The sequence below is a fragment of the Carcharodon carcharias genome, chromosome 7 (genome assembly GCF_017639515.1).
Source record: "Carcharodon carcharias isolate sCarCar2 chromosome 7, sCarCar2.pri, whole genome shotgun sequence".
Lineage (NCBI taxonomy): Eukaryota > Metazoa > Chordata > Chondrichthyes > Lamniformes > Lamnidae > Carcharodon > Carcharodon carcharias.
The window spans coordinates 169,946,167-169,970,337 of NC_054473.1; the positions used below are offsets into that span (position 1 = coordinate 169,946,167).

The window sequence follows — 24,171 nt, forward strand, 5'->3', positions numbered from 1 at the left end:
CACACATGGTAATCAGCTCCTCTCCCCTCCCCATAAACACACAGTAATCAGCCCCTCTCCCCTCCCCATACACACACAGTAATCAGGCCCTCTACCCTCTCCATACATACACAGTAATCAGCCCCTCTCCCCTCCCCATACACACACAGTAATCAGGCCCTCTACCCTCCCCATACACACAGTAATCAGCCCCTCTCCCCTCCCCATACACACACAGTAATCAGCTCCTCTCCCCTCCCCATACACACACAGTAATCAGCTCCTCTCCCCTCCCCATACACACACAGTAATCAGCTCCTCTCCCCTCCCCATACACACACAGTAATCAGCTCCTCTCCCCTCCCCATACACACACACACTATTCAGCTTCTCTCCCCTCCCCACACGCCCACAGTAATCAGCTCCTCTCCCCTCTCTATATACACACAGTAATCAAGCCCTCTCCCCTCCCCATATACACACACAGTAATCAGCTCCTCTCCCCTCCCCATACACACACACACACACAGTAATCAACCCCTCTCCCCTCCCCATACATACACACAGAGTAATCAGCCCCTCTCCCCTCCCATACATGCACAGTAATCAGCACCTCTCCTCTCCCCCTGCACACAAAATAATCAGCCCCTCCCCCCTCCTCCCACAAAAAGCATTCAGCCTGTCTGTCTGCCACACACACAGTAATCAGCCCCTTTACCCCCCACATGCTGTAATCAGCCTCTCTCCACCCCCAACACACAGTAATCTGCCCTACCTCCACCTCCCTTAGGCCTAGTTGCCGTGCCTGCGAAGCAGCATTGTCAGGGGCCTGTACAATAGGACCAGAAACACAGTAAAGTTTGAATCTGTCGCTCATCTTCCTGGCTCAGCCACACAACCTCTTATTTTTTTCCCACTCACAGTCAGTCACCGAGTTACACTTACCTCTCTTTTCTGCCTGCATCAAGTTGGTGCAAAAAAATCCTTGGCCCATTTGGCACTTGCCACTAAAGGTATGTTTTCTGAGGTTAACGAGCGCTTTGGGTTCACCATCCACTCCTTGTTGTTTGGCAGCAAGCAGCCGGTGATTCCAGGGCCGTCCTGCCAGAGTCTCTTATCCACAGTCTCAGATGAGGGGGAGCTTGTGACCCCAAACGTTATCTCTTTGACCCCATTGGGAGTTGCGACCCACAGTTTGGGAACCCCTCGCCTAGGGACAGGTCAGTTTAGGTTCAATTTGTCGTATAATTCAAATAATGCAATGCTTTCAAGCAGAACCAGGAAGTCCTGCAGGGACTATTAGACTGGCTGGAATCCATTGGCATTGCTGGATGGAATAGATTCTCCTACTCTGCCTAATGTTGAAGATCAGGCACTTGGTTTTGAATGTGCTGATTTGATGTGTCCCCAGACTGCTCAGACTAAGAATGTGTCTGATCTGGACTCTTCAGCCCAACACTTACTTCCCCTTCCCTGACTACAGCTACCCTGTGTGTTGGGAGATGGTGGTCCAACTATAGAACACTGCAAATGAACCCGGAAAAAAAAAGCCTGCACAGCACAGAACAGAGCAAGACCTGGAACAAATAATGGAGACACTTGACTAGGCTTTACTTATTTTCCTGACATTAAACTGGATATAGCTTTTTTTAAGATTAGCATATGGGTTAGCATTCTTTTAATAACTGTTGCATACATATATTTAATTATATTTTCTAGCCTGTTTATTCATAAGCAACCAACTGTTCTTAAAAAATGTTTTCAATCTAAATATATTTTATTTACTCTATAAAAAGTGGGATTATGTGGAATTTTTTGTGTGGATTAATACAATATAACATACAGTAAAAATATACTTTAGAATCCACACTGCAGATTTGTTGGCAGATCAAAAGAAGCTTTGTGAAAATGAATGCTATGGAATGAATGTCTTATTTTAGTCAAATATAGTCATTTATGTAAGGATCAATTAGTTGCATGAAACAAAATGTATAATTTGGTTAATGTAATGAAAGACAGTGTTCCCTTCACACTCCTACTGTCTGCAGCCAGAACAGATGGAATACCTTGAGAGAGGCTTTTTGTTTGCAAGTTGCCTACTCCTTTGGCTGTGCACAAAATGCACCACAATTATATCCTTCAGTCTTTTCCACATGTTAACACCTCTGCCAGCAGCTTTGTAAGTTGTGAGAACGGTGATGTTCAGCAATCAATACCCTGATGATGTGGGTGATTTTTGGGTCTCTGCTGTACCATTTATCAATGTGAGCGGGGCAGTAACAGGTTGGAAGTAGCACAAGCTAACTGCCTCTCATTGTCTGTCCATTAGTAAAAGCTGCCCAATTTTTATTCTGTTGATTTCATGCCATTGGATGCAACAATGGGTGGGCAGTTTGCTCCAGTTGATTGTCACCTATGTAGTGCAGTTTAAAATTGCCCAAGTTGTCTCTATAAACCATCTCTTTTCAGATCTACTGAATCAATCAGACAGCGCTCACAGAAGGACAGGTCTAATTTCACCTGGCGGGCCGCTGCATTTTATAGAACTGATTTTGTTCCAAATTATCCCTAAAATAAGTCACATGATCTTATCTGCATGATTGACCTTGGCATGTATTAGTGTTTATCTTCCACATGAGCAGTAGACCCAAAATTCATGTGCTCTCTGTGTTCACATACCTGTTTATTTCTAATCAATCACTTATCTAATTTATTCTTTAACATCGGCATGATCCCTGCTTCCATTACTAACTTTGGTGGTTAATTCCACAACCTCATTATTATTTGTGGAGAAAGATTTTCTCATGCTCTCTGTCCTAAATCTCTTACACTTCAGGTCAGTTCAGTTACATGGATAGATTGGATAAGTTGGAACTGTTCTCCTTGGAGAAGAGAAAGTTGAGAGGAGATTTGATAGAGATGTTCAAAATCACAAGGAGTCTGGACAGAATAGATAGGGAGAAACTGTTCTCATGGGTGGAAGGATCAAGAACCAGAGGGCACAGATTTAAGGTAGTTGGCAAAAGAAACAATGGTAAGGTGGGGAGAAACTTTCACGCAGCTAGAGGTTAGGATTTGGAATGCACCGGCTGTGAGTGTGGTGGAGGCAGGTTCAATCAAGATGTTTAAGAATTGTATTATAATCTGAAAAGGAAAAAATGTGCAGGGTTACGGGGAGAAGGCTGGGAAGTGGCACTAGGTAAATTGCTCCTTTGGAGAGGCAGAACAGACATGATGGGCCGAATTGTCTGCTTCTATGCTGTAACCATTCTGTGATTTCATCTTTTATCTATGTCCCCTTAATCTAGACCTTGTAATAAAAGCAACGGTCCATTTTTATATACCCTTCCTCATCCTTTTGTAATTTCAAACACCTTTATAAAATTAACTTTAATCTCTTCTAATGAAAGCTGCCGCGATTTTACTAATCTTTCTTTCTATTTGTATTTTCTCACAGCAGGCAGCACTCTAGTGTACTTACTATTGAGCCAAAAACACAGATGGTTTGACTAAAATTTTATACAAATTCACCATCGCACCTCAACTTTCATATGCTCACTGTTTCCTTTGCTGTTTGATTTAAACTGCTACGCTCTTGGCTCGTTATATAAATTTTCACTGCCTTCCTACTTTTCAGCTCAAGTCATCAAGTGTGAAACTAAAATGAGAGATAAATGCAAAGGGACAACGTGCAACAGGTATTGTTGTTGATTCCTGCATCTGTATTATTTCTGTATTATTCTTGTATTTCCTGTGTATGACACAATATAAGCATAAGTAACAAGAATATAGTTCTTGACTGAAGTACTACATATGTACTTTGGGTACATATATAAAATGTTAGAAATCTAAATTCAGCAAGTCTGTATTCTACAAGGACAGGAGCAGATGGCCTTTCATAAAGAATGGAAATCCTGGAAAGACAATCAACTAGGCAGCAAATACTTGAAATTGAGTAACCTCTGTTACATCTTGGTAGCGCACAGGTTTTGGTTCATCCCATATGTTGCACACTTTTTGGAACAGCTTGATAAGATGCTAAGGGAACTTGCTTTAGATTGATTTCATTTGACTGAATTTTCATCTAATCAGAGCTAGACCATGTTGTTATAGGATATAGCAATAATGTAAGGGGTTTACATGGAGATCCTGCTGTAAAGAGAATTGTGCTTTGCAGGACCATTGCCCAATGAGTAATGTGACTACAAGACACAATTATATAATTAGTAATGTCAAGTCTGCCGTGATGCATTAATTTCTTATTAATCCCCTGGTTTGGTATAAGAATTAAAAAAAAAAATCCCTTCTTGTCATGTGACACCAAGCTGGCAGCTATATTGGCACTTGTGGTATGAGGAAAATGAAGTTGTTTTAGTAAAAGATACACAAACAGACAGCTTGGAAAGGGATGGAACACATCAGAATCTTTCAAGTTTATTATGGTTTTGTAACATGTGTTCAATCAATCTGGTGTTTTCCCACAATGTTGTGACAATTCTACTTTTGTTACACTGATACTAAGCCCTTTAAAATAAAATTGGCTATAGAGTATTTGATGTTGCCATTGACAGTTACTGCAGAGCTAAATGCCAAAGCATGACATTTGATCTATTATGGCAATAGCCCATCAATAGAAGTTTTGATACAGTAGCAAAGGCCAGAAAAACTGTGCTTTTAAATAGGCAATGAGAGCACTTATTGTAGATAAATATTTTAAACATTTCTTTTGATCAATTCAGGTGTTTAAGTTTATTTTCAAAATGCTCTGTGATCTGTTGATATTCAGGTGTTATGCAGTAAATGCAGAAATATTGGCTAATAGAGTTTTTGTTGATTAGGTATGAGTGCCCACGAAATTGCAAATCTTCAAAGGCTAAAGTAATTGGAACGCTCTATTATGAAATGGTAAGGGCTTGAATGCCTCTCAGCTTATTTTGATGTGTTAAACACCATTACCTTAATGATCCACAAAGGTTCCTGGAATGTGCCTACCCCTCCCTGCCTGCTGGCCTCGCCAAGGGTTATAGGTAGGGCCAGGAGATCCAGGCCTTTGGTGATGGGGGGAAATGGGGTATATTTGGTGTACAGTCCCCATGCTCCACGTTCAGTGGAGGTGGCATATGGAGCCAGCTTTTTTGAGGGGTTGGTGGGGGGAGGTAAATCTCCTCACCCTAGGAGCTCCCAGGAAACAAATATATTGGCTGCCACCCCACCCCCGCATCCTTCTTTGTAAGGGGACTACTTTCGAATATATTTTTGAAAAGTTGAATCATGCACAACTCAGGCCTGGAACTCCAGGTAGACCCCACTTCTGAGGGGGTCAGGTCATGGTGTGGGAATACCTATTGTTTGGCGTTCTCATCTTCACTGAGGACCATTTAAGGACAGGTAGTGGCTGCATTCCGATTAGGCCATTCTGGAACCTCCAACTTAAGGTTGGGAGTCCTGGCTGAGTTTGTGGCATTCCATCAGGCTCCCAGCAGCGCTTATTGGAACCATCATGGATTTTTAGGGGCCTGTCATTTTCTGGTGCTTTGTCTGGTAGTGCAGCAGGTGGACAATACATTTCTCTTGCCTGTTTATAGCAATCCAGTATTTGTCGGGCTGCGGTTCACCAAGGGATCATCAGTAACGAAGAAGGTGGGTTCGTGGATATCACTCGGAAAGGAAAAATCCCATTTTTCGTCAAATCTTCTCGAAATGGTGTTCAATCTCTGAGGTGAGAGCCTCCAGTATATGGGTAAAAGTATTCAAGCCAAAGGAGATACTTTCCCTAGTTTGAAGCTGCAGTAAATTCTTAATGGCTATGCATAAAACAACTGAGGTTAACTGGGCTTTTTAATTTTCCCAAAACGTTTATAAATGAAGACTAAAATCAAAATTCTAAAATAAAATGGATTAGGATCACTGCATGTGTGGAGGATAAAACCAACAAAGAATGGTTGGACTGAACGACCTGTTTTTGTCTTGTGATTTTTAGGTAATGCTTTGTAATTGCGTTTTCACAGTGTATTAATTTATTGGATGTCAATGTATGCAGTCTAGTCTGGAACATTAAAAATAGTTGCACTTTGATCTAATTTCCGCCAATATGAGAAATGAACAAAAACTGTGGTGCAATATGGCACTAAGTGGAGGAACTCACAATCTCTTGCCATAAAGTTATCAGGAGATTGACAAAATTCTCAAAATTGGATAGATGGCTGTTTTTAGCCACTTACACTGATTTTTGAGTGGGCTTGTGCCGATCTCATGCTGGAGACCTCCATGGAAATTTCAAGTAATTATGTAGAGCATGTCTAGGCATGTGGCCACTGAGTAGATTAACCACTAATTATAAAGACAAATAAAGCTGATAAATATCAATAATTCAGTGATGCCAACTGCTTCTTTTTAGTGACCCTTTTGTTACAGGTTTACCAGCCGTCTCTCTCACTTATTCACTCTTACACACAAGCACACTCTCAACGTTAGGGATATGAAGGTAGCGCATATGTATGTACAATTAATCTGATTGGTGTTAGCCAACTGTGATTTTCTTGGCAATAACATTTCATTGGCAAAGAAGACAAAATAACAGAAGTGCAGGTGTCAGTATTCACAGAATTTACAATTGTCTTAGTGCAGAATGAGGCCATTCAGCCCATTGTGTCTGCACCGGCTCTGTGAATGAGCAATTCACCTAGTGCCATTCCCCCAACTTCGCCCTGTAACCTTTTCAGATAACAACCTAATTCCCTTTTGAATGCTTTGATTGAAACTGCCTCTCAGGCACTGTATATTGTGACTTAGCTGTTATGCTATCTATTTGTGCTCACTTGCTCCTTCAATTTGATGCCATGGCTATGGATTTATGTGGTATATTTAGTTTGCATTGTACACCTCTGGGATTCCGGTTGATCAGGATTAGGTCTTACTGGCTTTAACAGAAGCTCTGGATGCTGCTCCCCAAAATGTTGGGAGTGTTAACCAAATTAGTTTCTTATAAAGTTAAAAATAGTGAAAAGAATAAATGTTCTGCTAATTGCTATTTTGAAATTAGAGATAGCCTAAAATCCTAAGATGGTAAAACTTTATCTATTGGAACTTACATCACTGATGAAATACCAGAACAAAAATCTGAGCAATTATTACCAGAAACTCATAAGAGCACATTCAATTTGGAACAAACTATTCTTGCACTTTATCCTCCTGGGGGTTACAACTTACTCATCTAGTCAAAATTGGATTCAGCAGTGTTTCATTTTCAGCTGTGTTCCAGTCTGGTGCGCGATATCTGATTAATTGAGTGGTAGAAAGCTTGATGTTAGGTGGTGATGATTGTCATTCAAAATCCATCACTGATCTTTAGTTTAATTCATATGATATTCATTTACAGCAAGTTCAAGTCAGCAAATGGATTTAGTGTGTCCAAAGTGACCAGTAAGTTTATTTCTTCAAATTTTCATATGTTTCAAGAAATTTTTGTTTATGGTGTATAACCTTCACTTTAAGTGGTGCTATTGTACTGAGTATAATTTTGTTTTATTAGCCCAGACAGTTGACTGTTATGCTACAGTGGCTCAACTGTGCCCATTCAGAAAGCCAGCCACCCATTGTCCCAGGTAAGATGATTACAATGTCCATCAGTTATTTTTCTCCAAAAACTCAGGTTAACATTGTAGATTGTTATGAAGAAATGTCATGTAAAGCATCATTAAAACTAACAGATTATGTGATGAGTGCTTTGTTAAGATGTACCTGAGATTTTATAACTGAGATTTAAATTTATTTCCAAATCAACATATTACAAATGTGCTTTGTAATATGTTCAGCCAGGCCTTAAGGATAATGAAAGTATTCTGCAATTCCAATGCAATAGTGGTGTTCTGAAGTTTGGATTGAGAATAATGAGGAGGGTTGTTTGTATTTCATCAATTCTCTGTTTGGATTTGGAAGTGTTCAGTGTTAATAATGGCATGATCAATCAACCACACAGTAATAATCTCTCACTCAATGAAAACATCTTTCTTTTTCACTTCTTCCCATTGCACTTCACCACATGGGGAGACAGCCAGATATATCCAGGCAGCCTCCTTGCAGGCTGGATGGGGGTTGGGAGAGGGACCCTCCTGATTGGACACCCTGTTGCCCAAGGAGGGCAACCCCCTCCTCCAGTGCCAAGGTTTGCCTCCACTGAAAGAACCCATCCCTGTTCTCATGAATGACCCCACCACCCCTCACCGGGGACGCCTGATTGGCCTGGAGAGTCTGACCCAACTTACCTTCAGCCCAGGGCCTCCTGGATTGTGGTTGATCCAGGCCTGCTGCAGTCTCAGCAGTGGCCACCGTTCCTGGTGGCACTGCGCGGACTGAAGGGCTGCTGGCCATCTGATTGGCTGGCAGCTCTTGGGGCTTGGGACCTCATCTCTTAAAAGGGCAGAAGCCCCGGCTGCAGGTAATTGACTGCCTGATGAATGTAAGATGCAGTCAGGACTTACATGACTGGCCAAGGCAGGGATGCCCCTGACTTTCTGGCCAGTGGACGCGTGCTGAAAAGTCCAGGCCAATGAAAGTGAGCTAAATCTAATCAAAACGCTCGGGTTGGGGATGAATAGTCCTTCTCTATAACTCACTTCACAGCCTCAGCCACAGTATGTATGCTGCTGAGAACATGTTATCTGTTCCCAACTTCCTGCAGAATCTATTTATGCCTTTATTGTTTTGTTGCTGTGTATAGTATTTCTCTTCAAGGTTCAAAATACCACCTACCTCCATTGCAACCTTCAGCGCCGTGAGACTGTTCTTCATGTGTTTCCACTTCTGTCGACCCAAACACAGGCAGTGCATCTCCAGCAATGGCTTCTCTTGTCTCCCCATTTCTACAACCCAAATGTCAGCCCCTCAAGGGTCTATACTTGCTTTCCTCCTCTTCATCATCTACATGCAATTAAAGCACCAGCTTCCATATGCATACTGATGATAGCCTTCTCTAATATGCTTAATATACTTCTATACTACCTCTTTCAACATCATAACATCCTTCATACTATCAGATTACCTGTCACAAGTCACAACTTCATCTGACCAAACAGCGGGAAGATCAAAATTCCCACCATAAATTCTCCCTTCCCACTGCTTCTATCCCCAGTCACTTCTATTAACTTGGAGCTAAGCATTAAAACCCATATCCTTTCTATCACCGTGTTGGACCATTTCCAACATTTTCCACCTCTATATCTATCTCAGCCCTTACACTGCTGAGCTTTGGTCACATCGACATTTGGTTACTCCTTTCACAGCCGATTAGCTCCACCTGGTCCAATATGCAGCTGGCTGTACCTGTCCTGTCTTGTATTCAGTCTAACTCATTCATCACCCTTATTTTCGCTGACCAAAAATTGACTTCCTGTCCACTGATATATCAAAACTTCTCATCTTCCTCTTCAAATCCCTCTCTGGCTTTACCCTAACATAGCTCTGCAACCTCCTTCAGCAAAATAATCCCCTTCTACACTCTTCAATCATCTGATTCTTTTTTTTGTCTGTGCACCTCCATCCCTTTATCCCACGATTGGTGATGGTGCTTTCAGTGGCCTCAATTCCACTATTAGCAACTCCTTCCTTGGATCCCTTCTTACTCTACTTCTCCCTCTTTAAAAAACTTTCCAAAACCTATCTATTATATCAAAATCTTGCTCACCTTGACTAATCTTTCCCTTAAAGGTCACGCATCCATTTTCCTTATGTATTTCCATTTATCAAGCTCCCCAAGGGTGCCAGATCAATGCAAGGTATTGTGGAAGTATTATCAATCACTGTGTTATACTTGGCTTTACCATGCTATCGTGAACACTGCAATCCTGGGAGCTAAGCCACAAGTATAAATCTGAAGTTTGACTGTAATATAAAGTTAAACAGGTCCTTAATGTAATGCACTTTATCTCGACCTTCTTTCCACCTGTCACTTTCTGTTGTTTCTTTTATGTCATATTTCTACTCCAGTTGAGCTCCTGGTAAAAATTAGATTTGAGATTGTTTATCTGTAATTAATTTGAAAATTTTTTATCTCACCCATAATGTTTGCTTGTACAAGCTTGTATTGATTAGTCCATAAATAACTTACATAATAATGTTTTATTGTGCACTTCCCAAGTTGTAGACTCATTTATTTGATCCTTAGAATTAACTGCCCACCAAACTGTTTGGAGGAGTTTCCCTTCTGGTCACGAGTCATCGGCAACAAAATTTATTCTGACGTAAGTGTATTTTACTTTATGTGGTTGTGACACATTATCTAGGTTCTGCTAGAAAATGTAAGTTTTTGGATCAAGCAATATCATGAAGAGTAGAAGCCAAGATCCCACCTTTGTGGTAAAAACAGAAAATGCTAGAAAAACTCAGCAGGTCTGGCAGCATCTGTGGCGAGAGTGAAATTAACGTTTCGAGTCCCTTTGTCGTGTGTCCATGACATCTTTGTCAATCTCTCCTTAGCTGTTACCTATCCCTGACCTTCTATCTCATTCTACCTGCTCCACCTCCTCTCAAACAGCATAAAATTCATCACAGTTCTACTCTTTAGCTCTGAAGAAGGGTCATATGGACTCAAAACGTTAACTCTGTTTCTCGCTCCACAGATGCTGCCAGACCTGCTGAGTTTTCCAGCATATTCTGTTTTTGTTTTGGATTTCCAGCATCTGCAGTATTTTGCTTTTATCCCACCTTTGTGGGATGGGTTGTGCAGCTTGTGTTTGTAATGTCTGATGCTAATTCAATGTAACATCCCATGAGAAAAGAAAATGTGTTCACCTACACGGAAAGTTCACTGAGTATTCTGTTTTTCATTATGCGCAATACTTTCATTAATGTGTTTCTAAAAGCTGGATAACAGCAACAAGAAAAGGGAAAACCAGTGCAGGAAATTTATGTTGCGGTCACTTTCTTCACTGCAGAAAAGTTAAAGCCTCCTGGGGATTATTCTCTTTCTCAGTTTTGTTTTGTGTTTGATGACCAATTGTGGTTTTGATGCTGGTTCATTCCAGCAGATGATGTTCTGTTTTCTAAATCCCTTTGTTCCTATTTTGCTGCTGGTACCATTTTTCAGAGCAAAAGAACACTAAAGCCATGAAACCATTCTCTTCATTGATAGCTGCATCCACAACAGATTAGATAACTATTACTGGCGGGCTGCTACAATGGATATGATGTCTCATATAATGTGAAGTGTCTATCCCAAGAATCCCTTGCAGGAATTGGGCTCTAGCATTGCTAGACTGTAAGAGGAACAAAGCCAGGAAAAGCTCATTAGAGAATAGGATGATTACCATTAAAGCCTGTCAGAGTGGAAATAGACATGACAAATTGAGAATTTAATGAGCATTTATTTAGGCTGTAATGCATTCATTTAATAATTGTTTAATGAACATCTATCCGAATTTCTATAATCTCCCCAATTCCTTTTTGCAACATCAATGGTAAAAGTTGATTCATTAGATTATATTTGAGAATCTTTAATTTTACCTAACTAAGCTACTTTTAAGGTTTCTGCTTTGATTGCTCTGGATTTAGAATCAATTAAGTTGAAACCTTGAAATCAGGGTTTAGCACGTGGTCCATTTTAGTTTAACAGTGATGCGTATCCTCTTTAGCCTCTGTTCCGTCTGTATTAACTGCATGTGAGACAACCAGAAATATTAATAAAATAATTGGCCGAATGTGGAATCCACATGAATATCCACGCATTCTGATAATGTCAGCAGGTTCAGTTTTGCTTTAAGAGGGACAGCTGGGGTGGCATGGGACTCAACTGTAGACACACACTGTAGACGTTCCCAGTGTTAATCCATTGTGTTCCACTTAATGAACAGCCTTTACAAGACTTGCCTAATTATGTGTCAGAATGCATTACTGATATAGAAGAAGATGAAAGGAAAGACTTATCGTATGTACACCACACATTGAATAGTGGTGGTTTGCCAAAAGAAAATCACGAGCAGTGTCAGATGGCACAGCTGTGGGCTCACAGGGAGAGGAAGGGTATATTGTCTGACCATCAGGCTGAAAGCAAGCTAAAGTAACTGGAAGGGAAAAGAAGGAATGGGGAAAAGCAATAAAAGTTTCACATGAACAGACAACGGCAAGCTAAGCATTGATATAAAGAAAAGAGAAGAAAATAATGATGAGGAGAGAATTGGAGGTTTGGTGTATGAGTGGGAGAGAGATGAGCCAATGTCTGAACTGCCATTCACTGAATTCACCCTGTGACAAAGAATGGTGCTGAAATAATAATGCTTGATTCACAAGGACAATAACCTGCATTAACTTGATTCAGTAGATTATATTTTAGACTCTATTTTATCTAACTACACAACTTTTCTGGTTTCTCCTCATGAGCTTTTTCTGGCTTTCTTCTGCATAATGCTCACATTTTGAACATTAGTTTACCTGTAAATTTTGTGTGAACTTTTATCCATCCTTTAGAGATGAATTTCAGCACATCTCGTTGCACAGTGCTATGACAAACATGAAGTACTCATCTATGACACTGAAATTATTTATTTGTAATAGAAATACAGGGTTGTTAATGGGCAGGGTTTGATTCAGACATATTATTGCAGTACATAAAGCTGGATGTTTTCATAGTTGCCCATTAGTGTATGGTGTATATATATATATATATATATATATATATATACTCCCTCTGGAGACATCCTAAAGTTCTCCTCTTGTGGCATCCAAATGTTGCCAGGGACTTTTACTGCCAAACCTGGAAAGTTATTCTCCATATTCACTGTATGTGGAAAATTTTGCCAATTTACATTTTATCAATTTGAAGCTGTGTACCCTTTTCGTAATATAAATTCCATATTTACTTTTACCATTCATAGAGTTACGTAAAAATGACAGGACAGGAGAGAAACAGGTCTTTCGGCCCAGCTGCTTGATGCTGGTGTTCATGCTCCACACGAGTCTCCTCCCACCCTGCTTCCTATCATTTTGTCAGAATAATTGTCTATTCCTTTCTCCTTCATGTACATATCTAGCTTCCCTTTAATGCATCACTGATATTTGCCTCAACTTCTCCATGGGGCAGCAAATTCCACATTCTAACAACTCTCCAGGTAAAGAAGTTCCTTCTGGATTCCTGATTGGATTTATTAGCAACTATCCCATTTGCTATTTTATGTGCTTCTATAAGGTCATCTCTTAAATATCTCCTTTCTGCATTGAAAAGTTAAAGTATCTCCAGTTTCCCTTAATAACTCAGACCCACGACACAAGAGATCAACCTTGTGGCTGTCCCCTCTGCTGTCTTCAGTACTTCAATGACTTCCTTTTGTCAGAGATGCGCAGGTATGCATTTGCTTTAGTCAAAGTCACACAGTGTCTCCATACATTAGTGGAACCTGGTCTGTTGGAAAGTCACAAGGATTTATCACATCTAGGCCCTTTGCCTGAGAGCTACATAAAGTTTGCATGGCAAAATGGATTGCATTCTAACTCAAGTATTTTGCTTAAGTATTTCACAAAAGGACAATCTTCTATGGCATTGCTGCCTTCAACTTGGATCATTAAAATGATCTACTAAAATGTTTCAATAGATGCTTTTAGAGCTTTGGAGTAGCCAAAAGAATGATGTACATGCAAGCGCGATTACTTTATTATTCATTAATAGTGCAAAATTGGTCACAGTATTCAAAGTGTGGTCTGACAAGAGCATTGTATGTTTGATTGTGGATTTCTTTGAATTATATTCGGCTGTTTTGGCGAAGTAGTCCTAAAATTTGCTATTTGCTGTCCATTGGTTGGACATGTTTAGCAGGCTTAAACTGTTCAGTTGCCAGTTGATATGTTTGCCTACAATCTGGATGAACTAGGGGCGAATTGAGAAAATTTCAAGTGCAAGTTTCTTTATGCCTTTTGCTGTTGCTAAATCACTTGTGTGTCTGCTGTTCACAATCAGGGTAAGGCTCCATTTTGTCTGTTCAACAGTATTTATCACTGTTTCTCAGAGCAAGCATACACATTAACTTCATGAACTTCATTAACTACAATAGTAATTGCACTATAAATGAATAATAAAGTAATCGCGCTTGCATGTACATCATTCTTTTGGCTACTCCAAAGCTCTAAAAGCATCTATTGAAACATTTTAGTAGATCATTTTAATGATCCAAGTTGAAGGCAGCAATGCCATAGAAGATTGTCCTTTTGTGAAATACTTAAGCAAAATACTTGAGTTAGAATACAATCCGTTTTGCCATGCAAACTTTATGTAGCTCTCAGGCAAAGGGCCTAGATGTGATAAATCCTTGTGACTTTCCAACAGACCAGGTTCCACTAATGTATGGAGACACTGTGTGACTTTGACTAAAGCAAATGCATTCCTGCGCATCTCCAGAGAGCTTTGCTATACGCAGTGGCAGTAAATCGAGGCTGACAGATAGAGCATTGCCAACTGTGGAGTAAAGCTTCTTCACCAGTGTCCAAGGTGGAACAAAAGCAATGAGGCATTAATGTTGTCTAGCCTGAGCGTAATAACATTTTTTAAGGATACGCCCAGTTCTTTTATTGCAGTATAAGCAGGCCTATTTCGTACTGACCGAAGACTATGTTTACTTTATTACTTTACAGTTAAGAAACTTGACTGTTCTATAGTGCTCACTAGTTAAGTAAATCTGTGATGCAATACAGTAAAATTTCTGTTATCTGGCACTCTACCAACCAGAATTCTAGGTTTGGATTTGCTTTTGTGGAATTTTATGCAGAAACGGTGACGATGTGGCTGATTTTACGGCTGTTAGGCCATTACTTGGATTGGGGCAAGACTTCTGCCCCCATCTGGAAGGAAGCCCTGTATCTGAGAGCTGCCAGCCAGCTCTCTAGTCCCAGCAGCGCCACTGGGAGTTGTGGACACTGCTGGGGCTGCAGGCAGTCCTCAACAATGATCATCCCTGGAGTCGGATAACAACGTGAGTTAGGGGGGATTTCACTGAGGCCAGTCTGGTAGGCCCTGGCAAGGGGGGTGGTGGAGGGGCTGAGATTGGGAGGATAGGTTGGGGAACACGCAGGGATGGGTAGTACCATAAGGAGTAGTCTCTGTTGTGCACAAGGTGCCCAGCAAGTGGGATGGCCCCCAGCCTCCAACAAAATACCAGTGGCGGGAGGAGGTCATTAAGTGGCCATTAATTGGTCATGTAAAGGCCTCAATTCACCCAAGAGCAGGCAACTTGCCTAAAGCCTCACCCGGCACTGATAAAATCTCAATGGAGGTGGATGGTAACACAGGCGCAACGCCACCCCCACCATCCCACCCAAATTTATGTCTCCCTGCCTGCCAGTCCAATCCTGGGGAGTGGGGGCAGTAGTGGGGGGGGGGGGGGCGGGTTGGGCAGGGGGTCACTGTGGGGGGGCACATGTAAAATTCCACCCATTCACTCAGGTTGAACCAGATAGTGCACATCTTCAGTGTGTGTTTGACCCTGAGCTGAAATTCAAACCTCACATCCCAACCACCTCCAAAACTGTTTAATTCATCAGAAGCAACATTGTCCACCTCTAACCCATATCTCATTATTTCATTCTCATGGCTGCTGAAACTCTGAGTCCATATTTTTGCCACCTCCCGACTTGACTGCGTTATTGCTCTCATTGTCAACATCTTCAGCTCCACCTCAAGTGAACTACAACTCATCCAAAACTCTGCCGTTCACATCGCATCCCATACTAAGTCTGAGTCCCATATCAGTCCAGTCATTGTTCATTGGCTCCCCATTCCCCAACTCACCAAATTGAAAAGCTTTGTTGTCCTTTACAAACTACTTCACGGCCAGACTTTTCCTGAACTCTGAAACCTTCTCTCACCAATACAAAAACAACCCCTTATATTGTTATACTGCCTTTAATGAAGTTAAATGTCCCAAGGTGTATCATGGCAAAGGCTCCACTCTTTCAATTATGGTCTCCTTTGCAGTGCCTCCTCTCTTTCTTCTATTTACTTGCAGGTCCTTCCATGACCCTGAACTCTGGAACAGTCTCTTTAAACACCAGTCCTTCGTTACTGCTCACCATATTTCAAAGGTCTTCATTAAAAACTAACTCTTTAGCCACATTTTGTTACTTTCCCCAATTCTTCTTTATCACCATTGGCTTTTCTGTTCGGAATGTTTTATTGCATTAATTATACAGGCATAATTTGTGCGAATTAGGGGGACAAATATGTTTTTCATATCCTAGTCTTACTTGTGAGGGAGGGGGAACTGACAAGTTGCTGTTATGTGAGACGAAAGGAGTCTTGTGCAGACTGAATTTTGTTGATCGAGCAGGGAGTAAAGAAATTCCTGATCCTTACCAATCTAATTATGAGGGGTGACAAGTAAGATTCTTTTTGACTGATAGATGTGGAGCTGTGGGGGAGGGGGAGAGGTGGTGGTGCAGGGTGGATCCAGATCGTACTGGCAGAGTATAGGTCTGTTTTACCAGTTATTGGTGGGCTAATTAATTGAGATATGTCTGTATCTAATTCCTCTTTGTATAGTGGTGAGCATATAGCTGCACTTTTAGGCATTTTATTAGATAATGGCAAAGAGTCTGGATTCCCAGTCTATGTAGGGAGAATTATGGATTGGCCTGTGGAGCCAGGATTAGCCTTTGCTTATACATTTTGTAGAAAAATACATTTTACGAATTCTAACTCCCAAGCCCAAAATTTTACTGTACTAAAGTAGCTACACTGATTTGTTTCTTCTGCCTTGTGTGATCCATGAGCTGTTATGTGCTCTGTGAGTACCTTTTAACAAATTAATTGCAATTGCACTTCCTTTTTGGGAAGAATCATATGGAAGGAATAATATAAATTGGTTAGAGTGTATATTAATAGCAGCCTTAGTCAGCTCCAGCTAGACTCATTGTTCACTGTGCGCAGCAGAAGGACTGCAGAAGTATAAAAATGATATTAATACACACAAGTGGAGGCTTAAACAAATGAATTGAGCTGGCAACCTGGTAGTGCAACAGTTTAAAAGAGCTACATGCTGTGAATTTGAGCTCTGCAATAGTTAACTTGCCCATTAACTCTTGTGGTTCTTGACAGTGCACGGGCATATATGGTGCCATGAGTCAATTGGGATGTAACACAGGTTTTGGGGAGGGAGTTATGTCATTTGTGCTTGCAGTAGGTGAATAGTTGCAAAGGACTGAAGAGCAACGTCTAGGAAGGATGATTTGAGTAAAACCTATCACAATAGAATCATATCAATAAACAGAAAGGACAGAATTTTTCACTTGGGTGTGTGGGCACGGGCCAGATGCGTTCGAGCGTAAAATAGTGTACAATATTTCGGCCGGCAGGTGCGCGCTAAACTCGGAAGCGCGCCTGCTGATAATTAAGAGGACTATTAAGCCCATTAACGGCGCAATTAACTGGGACTTTTCACTGTCCATCCAACATTATGGCTGGCAGGCGGGCAAATTGGCCAGGCGGCCTTTGCACTTTTTCAGGAAACCTCAACCAAGGGCGGGATGAGGTTTCCGATATTAATTAAAAAAAAAATGTTTGCACAGAATTTTCATAATCCCATATGTACCAGAGACTGAATCGGATGCATGGGCATTTTTTTTCCTGGTTTTTAAAACCTTTATTTTTTGCATTTAAACTCTTCAGTTCCCCGAGGCAGCTCTCTGCCTTCAGTGGGCTTCGATTCTGTGCTCCCCCGGCGCCATGCTGACTGCAGTGCTCGCCCTCCCCCACCCCCAACCCCGGCAGCGCTGAGCACTTCAGCACCTGTTTCATGTTGGCTGGCTGTTAATTGGCCAGCCAGTGTGAAATCGCGGTTGGCGGACTGTTCCCTACAGCTCCTGGGCATGCTGATTGCACCCACCCGCCGAGCTGAAAATTCAGGCCTAAAAGAATTAGTTCCTTTAGTTCAATGGCAATGAAAAAAGATGACCTCGTGGTATAATATCAACCTGAATCTCTTTGTCAAAGAACAAATAACTGGCACCTTTTTGAATTAGAATGAGGACACCTCAGTTTTCTTCTATTCTCCCTACTCAAGTTTACAAAGAACAGCAGTGGCATTTCCTTCTAATTTTCTTGTACCACCCCAACCGCTCAGGGCTGTAAACTGAGTTGAGAGGATAAATGGCAGAATAATACTTCTGAGAAAGTAAACAGGCAGCCGGACATGATGTTAATAAAAAAACAATCACCATTCAATTTTACACTAAAACTGAAAAAAGTCTTTGGCTCACTTAATAATGATACAGATTTATCAGAGGCAAATGACACAAGAATACATCTTTCCCGAGAGTGAATTCTAATAGGAAAGCTTCTTTTGTCTTTGCCATATATAGATAGAATTTCTAACTGCAAATGTTGCCAAGATTTGAGCTGCACAAAGCACTGAAGGATTCATATCATTTCTCTGCTAATTTTCTAGAGATCCAGTATCTGTCGAACAGCAGTACATGCCGGTGTGATTAAGAACCACATTGGAGGACTTGTGGATGTGAAGCCAGTGGAGAAGAAGAACCGATACACAGGAGTCTCCAAAAATGGAATTCAGTCAGAGAGGTAACCTTCAGAAAAGGAGAAGGAAAATTGTTATTATCCATTGTACTTTGTTACAGACAGGAAACAGAGAGTAAGAATAAACCGAGTGGCAGGTGATGACTGGTGGGGTACCGCAGAGATCAGTACTTGGGCCCCAGCTATTCACAATATATATCACTGATTTGGATGAGGGAGCCAAATGCAATATTTCCAAGTTTGCTAATGACATGAAACTTGGTGGGAATGTGAGTGGTGAGGAGGGTGTTAGGAGGCTTCAAGGCGATTTAGATGGGTTGAGTGAGTGGGCAAATACATGGCGAATGCAGTATTACTTGGATAATTGTGAAGTTATCCACTTTGGTAGGAAAAATAGAATGGCAGAGTATTATTTAAATAGTGATAGATTGGGAAATGTCACCTCAGTGTCCTTGTACACCAATCACTGAAAGCAAGCATGCAGGTGCGGCAAGCAGTTAAGAAGGCAAATGGTACGTTAGCCTTCATTGAGAGAGGACTTGAGTACATGAGCAAGGATGAGTTCTGGTATGATAGCCAAGTGGTTATGGTACTGGGCTTGTAACCCCAAGATCAAGAGTTCAAATCTCACCATAGCAAATTATGAAACAATGTAATTTCATCTGAATAGGAACAGATGGAAAATGTGTTTGTACTCGAAAGAGTTACATGAGAAAGGATGTCTTACTGCTGCTATACAGGGCCTTGGTGAGACCACACTTGTGGTATTGTGTGCAGTTTTGGTCTCCTTGCCTAAGGAAGGATATACATGTCATAGAGGGAGTGCAGTGAAGGTTCACCAGGCTGATTCCTGGAATGGCAACGTTGTCGTATGAGGAGAAATTGGGCCAACTAGGCCTCTATTCACTGGGGTTTAGAAGAATGAGAGGGCATCTCATTGAAACGTATAAAGTTCTGACAGGGATGGACAGACTAGATACAGGGATGATATTTACTCTAGCTGGCGGGGGTGGGGGGGGGCTGGGGGGGGGTGGTGTCTAAAAAAGAGGTCACAGTCTCAGGATACAGGGTAGGCCATTTAGGATTGAAATGAGGAGAAACTTCTTCATTCAGAGGGTGGTGAACCTGTGGAATTCTCTACCACAGAAGGCATTGGAAGCAAAGTCACTGAATACATTTAAGAAGGAAATAGATAGATTTCTGGACTCTAAAGGCGTCAAGGGGCACGGGAAGGGAGAGGGAGTATGGCGTGGAGATACAGGATCAGCCATGACCACATTGAAAGATGGAGCAGGCTCAAAGGGCCAAATGACCAACTCCTGCTCCTATTTTCTATGTTTCTATGTTACAAGTACAGCTGTTTCAGATGGTAATGGGTAGCTGTTTAAATGTCTCAGCTGGAGCTGGCTGAAGTGAGAATAAATACTTATTTTCATAGAATCGTAGAATGATTACAACACAGAAAGAGACCATTTGGCCAGTTGTGTCTGTGCCAGCTTTCTGCAAGAGGAACTTGCCTAGCCCCATTTCCCCACCTTTTTCCTGTGGCCCTGCAATTTTTTTCTTGAGTTAATCATCCATTTCCCTTTTGAAAGCCACATTTGAATCTGCCTGCAGCACACACTCAGTTTATTCCAGATCCTAACCATTCATTGTGTAAAAAAAAAAATTCCTCATGTTGTTTTTAGTTCTTTTGCCAATCACCTTAAATCAGTGTCTTCTGGTTCTCAACCCTTCCATCAATGGGAACAGTTTCTCTGTATCTATTCTGTCCAGAACCCTCATGATTTTGAACATCTCAATCAAATATCCTCTCAATCATCTCTACCTCCTCTAAGGAGAACAGCTCCACCTTTGCCAATCTATCCACATAACTGAAATCCCTCAGCCCTGGAGCCATTCTCGTAAATCTTTTCTGCAGCGTCTCCAATGCCTTCACATCCTTCCTAAATTGCAGTGCTTAGAATTGAACACAATTTTCCAGTTGAGGCTGAACCAGTGTTTTCTAAAGGATCACCATAATGTCCTTGCTTTTATACTCCATGCCTCTATTTATAAAACCCAGAATCCCATATGCCTTATTAACCGTTTTCTCAACCTACCTAGCTACCTCCAACGATTTGTGCACATATATCCCTGGTTCCTCTGCTCCTACACCCCTTTTAAAATTGTACCCTTTATTTCATGTTACCTTTCCTCGTTCTTCCTACCAAAATGTTCCAATTCACATTTATTTGCATTACATTTCATTGTCCATGTGTCTGTCCATTGCATCAGCCTATGTTCTCTTGAAACCTATCACTATCCTCCTCACAGTTCACAGGGCGTCCAAGTTTTTTGTCAGCTGCAAATATTGAAATTGCGTCCTGCACCGCCAGTCCAGATCATTAATACCGATCAAGAAAAGCAGTGGTCCAAATGCTGACCCCAGGGGAACACCCTACCTCCAGTTCAAACAACAACCTCTATTCACTGTTTCTTGTTGCTAGCCAACTTTGTACCTATGCTTCCCCTGTCCCTTTTATTCCATGGGCTTTAATTTTGCTGACAAATTTGTTATGCGGCACTTTATCAAATGCCTTTGGAAGTCCATGTATACCCCATCAACCATATTATCATCAGCCTCAGGGGTGCAGCATCATAGTGGTTATATTACTGGGCTAGTAATCCAGAGACCTGGATAAATGATTTAGAGATATGAGTTCAAATCCCACCACGGCAATTATGACAATTCAGATTCGGTTAATTAAATAAATGTAGAATAAAAAGCTAGTCTCAGTAATGGTGACCGTGAAATTATTGGATTGTCATAAAAACCCAACTGGTTCACTTAAGTCCTTCAGGGAAGGAAATCTGCAATCTTTACTTAATCTGGCCTGCTTGTGACTCCAGATCCAAGCAATGTGCCTGACTCTGAAATGGCTTAGCACAACACTCAGTTGGATTTAAGAAGGCAGCTCACTGCTCCTTCTGAAGGGGCAATTAGGGATGGGTAATAAATGCTGGCCTTGTCAGTGACACCCACATCCCATTGATGAATGTTTTAAAAAACCCTGTCTGTTACCTCATCAAAAAAAAAGTTTTTTATGTTGAAAACATGATTTGCTTTTAACAAACCCATGCTGCTTTTGTTAAAGAAACAAAATGAAATGGATTAGTAGATAGTGTGAAGTTAATGGGGCAAATAAACCTTTGTTTTTAAAAATTTAGCGTTGGCCTTGAATTTTTTTGGACTTTGTCCACGTATCTCCATAGTTTCTCTGGAATGATGTCAGAAACTCCCTGTAAGTGTTTAAATGGGACTTCACTCCATCTTCACTGCGAAGTTACTGAGGTCATATCCACAGAGACATTACACAAGATGCTATAATTTGACATTGATCATCTCTCATTTGTTCTCTTCCAGTATAAAAAATCCTCCTGATGGGAAAGCTTTCAGAATATTTGCTGTGGCATGAGTGAGAGAAACTAATTGTGAGAGAACTCTTCTGGGTTTGCCAGACTGATTTCCAAGGGCAGGAAGCATGAGCATAAGAAACATTAACGAAAACTGTGCACACTTGACAATAGTGATCATCTTCATCACAAGAAGAATTAAACAACATTCTCAGACTACATATCTTGCATCTCATCTGCCAAAAAAATAATGGACTCTGGTTTGAACATTCCTATCATTTTTGTACATAATAAATGTAATATTTTGTTTAAAGGCAGAAATATAGTTATTTACAGCAGTGCTGGTAAGTCTATAAGTTAAATTGCTCAATATTAATACAGTTAAGTATGTACTCTTAGTTTGATATATATTTCAGTGCAATCAATTGGAATTAGGGTTTGTGCGTCTCTTTTACATTTGTTTCCTCCACTGCAAATTGGCTAAACATCATCTGTGTACATTTTGTGAAACAGATTCTAGAGAACAGTTAAAGGGAAAGCCTTCAGGAATTCATGGCAGCTTTTCCTTTAGCTGGAAGTGCACAGGGTATAAAGGCTGTTAAACATGTTGGACATCCAGGCTAATCTACCAAAGTGTTAGCAATGCTAATTCCAATTTCACAACAAAACAATGGTGACTTTTCTTTGAAGATACTTGGAGCCTGAGTTTCAGCTCAGAAGTTATTCGCATGGCACTTGGCTTGAATGATTTCAATAACCAATTGTGTTAAAGGTTATTTTATCTTGTAACCATTAGATTCTAATGTATGTAAACTCCATTCTCATTCTTTGAACTCAGAAGTTGTATCCTTGTAATCTGTACTTACATCAGAATGTGTCCCAACCCAACAGATGTCCACAGGCTCATTCTTGGGCTTGCCAACCATAAGGTCATATTACACTAGTAACATCACAGCCATGGTACATGGCTTGAGAGGGGAGGAAAGAGTTGTATATTTTATACAAATTATGGTGGGCAAGGAATGAGTTACACAGATGTACAGGTGGTGCCTCAGTACCTTAGGGTTTATAAGTGTCTTGTGGCTGTGCCACTCATGTAAATACTGGCTCAGGCAAATCGATGACCACACACAGGTCTGTATTTTACCCCTGTTCATCTAGTATTCCACAAATAAACTTGATTAAAAGGTAAACTAAACCTAAGTGAATCCATATAAAAGTAAAATACTGCGGATGCTGGAAATCTGAAATGTAAAAAGCTGGAAAAACTCAGCAGGCCTAGCTGCATCTGTGGAGAGAACAAAGAGTTAACATTTTAGGTCTGTGACCTTTCATCAGAGCTATCTAAGCAAAACTATTCCTTTCACAACAATACTCTTGTGATTCCTATTTCATTTAATTACTCTCAGTGCTTGTCAGAAATGTCTTAATTATCCAACTTTGAGTGCAGTTTGCTCAGTTATTTAGACCACATGACACTGAGATACCATTTTTCTGCTAAGAGTTATATGTAATTGATGCCATTATGTACTTAACAGATCACATGAAACTATTGTTATAGTTGGAAGGTTGGGAGTGAGGAAGAAATAGCAGGAACCATATCTTAAAACCAAATTCTCAGTCACATCAATAATTCATGGGAAAATACACGATGATAATGAAGTGATAAACATAAGCAATATTAAATGAATAATGCATTAATGCATTGGATTCACCACTGTAGCTTAGCTTTCTTTTAATTCTTCAATATAAGAAGTTAAGTTCTCTTTTTCTCTATTGCGTACCTGCAAAGCATCAGAGATCTGAAAGATGTTTCCAGAATTAATTTTTGCATGTGCATATTCTGGTGATACTATTCAATATAATTTATTGTGCTGCGTCGGGCCAACAGGGGTGAGGATAGCTGCTCAACCACTTTGATTGTGTTATGGCATTACATTGTATATTTTTTCATAAATATATATCGAACTATATAGACTTACAATCCGCATCAGCTAATTTTAATACATTATAAAATAGAGTTAATTATTTCACAATAAAATGTCATTTTTCTGTCAACTGACCCTATTGTATCTTGGTTGAGAGGTTTCAAACCTCTCCCAAGGTGGAACTGAATGGAAATGCTTGGTGGCTGTAATGGCAGTGGAAGTTTCAAACTGAACAGAAAGCTCTAGAGACAAAACAAAATTGAAATTGTGTGTATTACGAAACTAAATTGTGCTTGGAAAGGAGTTTAAGACATCTGGTTATGTAAAGTCCTTTGCCATGTTTATGTCAGCAAATCCTTC

At 40.7% G+C, this 24,171-nt stretch overlaps 1 protein-coding gene across 1 annotated transcript in view; it reads left to right on the plus strand.

Annotated features, from left to right (window-relative positions):
- crispld2 (cysteine-rich secretory protein LCCL domain containing 2) overlaps nt 1–23,941 on the plus strand; it is a 46,720-nt gene extending 22,779 nt beyond the window's left edge. Inside the window, exons 8-15 of the mRNA XM_041191316.1 lie at nt 3,617–3,677; nt 4,818–4,884; nt 5,565–5,698; nt 7,358–7,401; nt 7,511–7,583; nt 10,142–10,217; nt 18,399–18,532; nt 21,894–23,941. Of these exons, the coding sequence (XP_041047250.1) occupies nt 3,617–3,677; nt 4,818–4,884; nt 5,565–5,698; nt 7,358–7,401; nt 7,511–7,583; nt 10,142–10,217; nt 18,399–18,532; nt 21,894–21,945 (641 nt within the window). The 3' untranslated portion in view covers nt 21,946–23,941. The remainder of the gene's footprint in view (nt 1–3,616; nt 3,678–4,817; nt 4,885–5,564; nt 5,699–7,357; nt 7,402–7,510; nt 7,584–10,141; nt 10,218–18,398; nt 18,533–21,893) is intronic.
- Nucleotides 23,942–24,171: the final 230 nt, after the last annotated feature.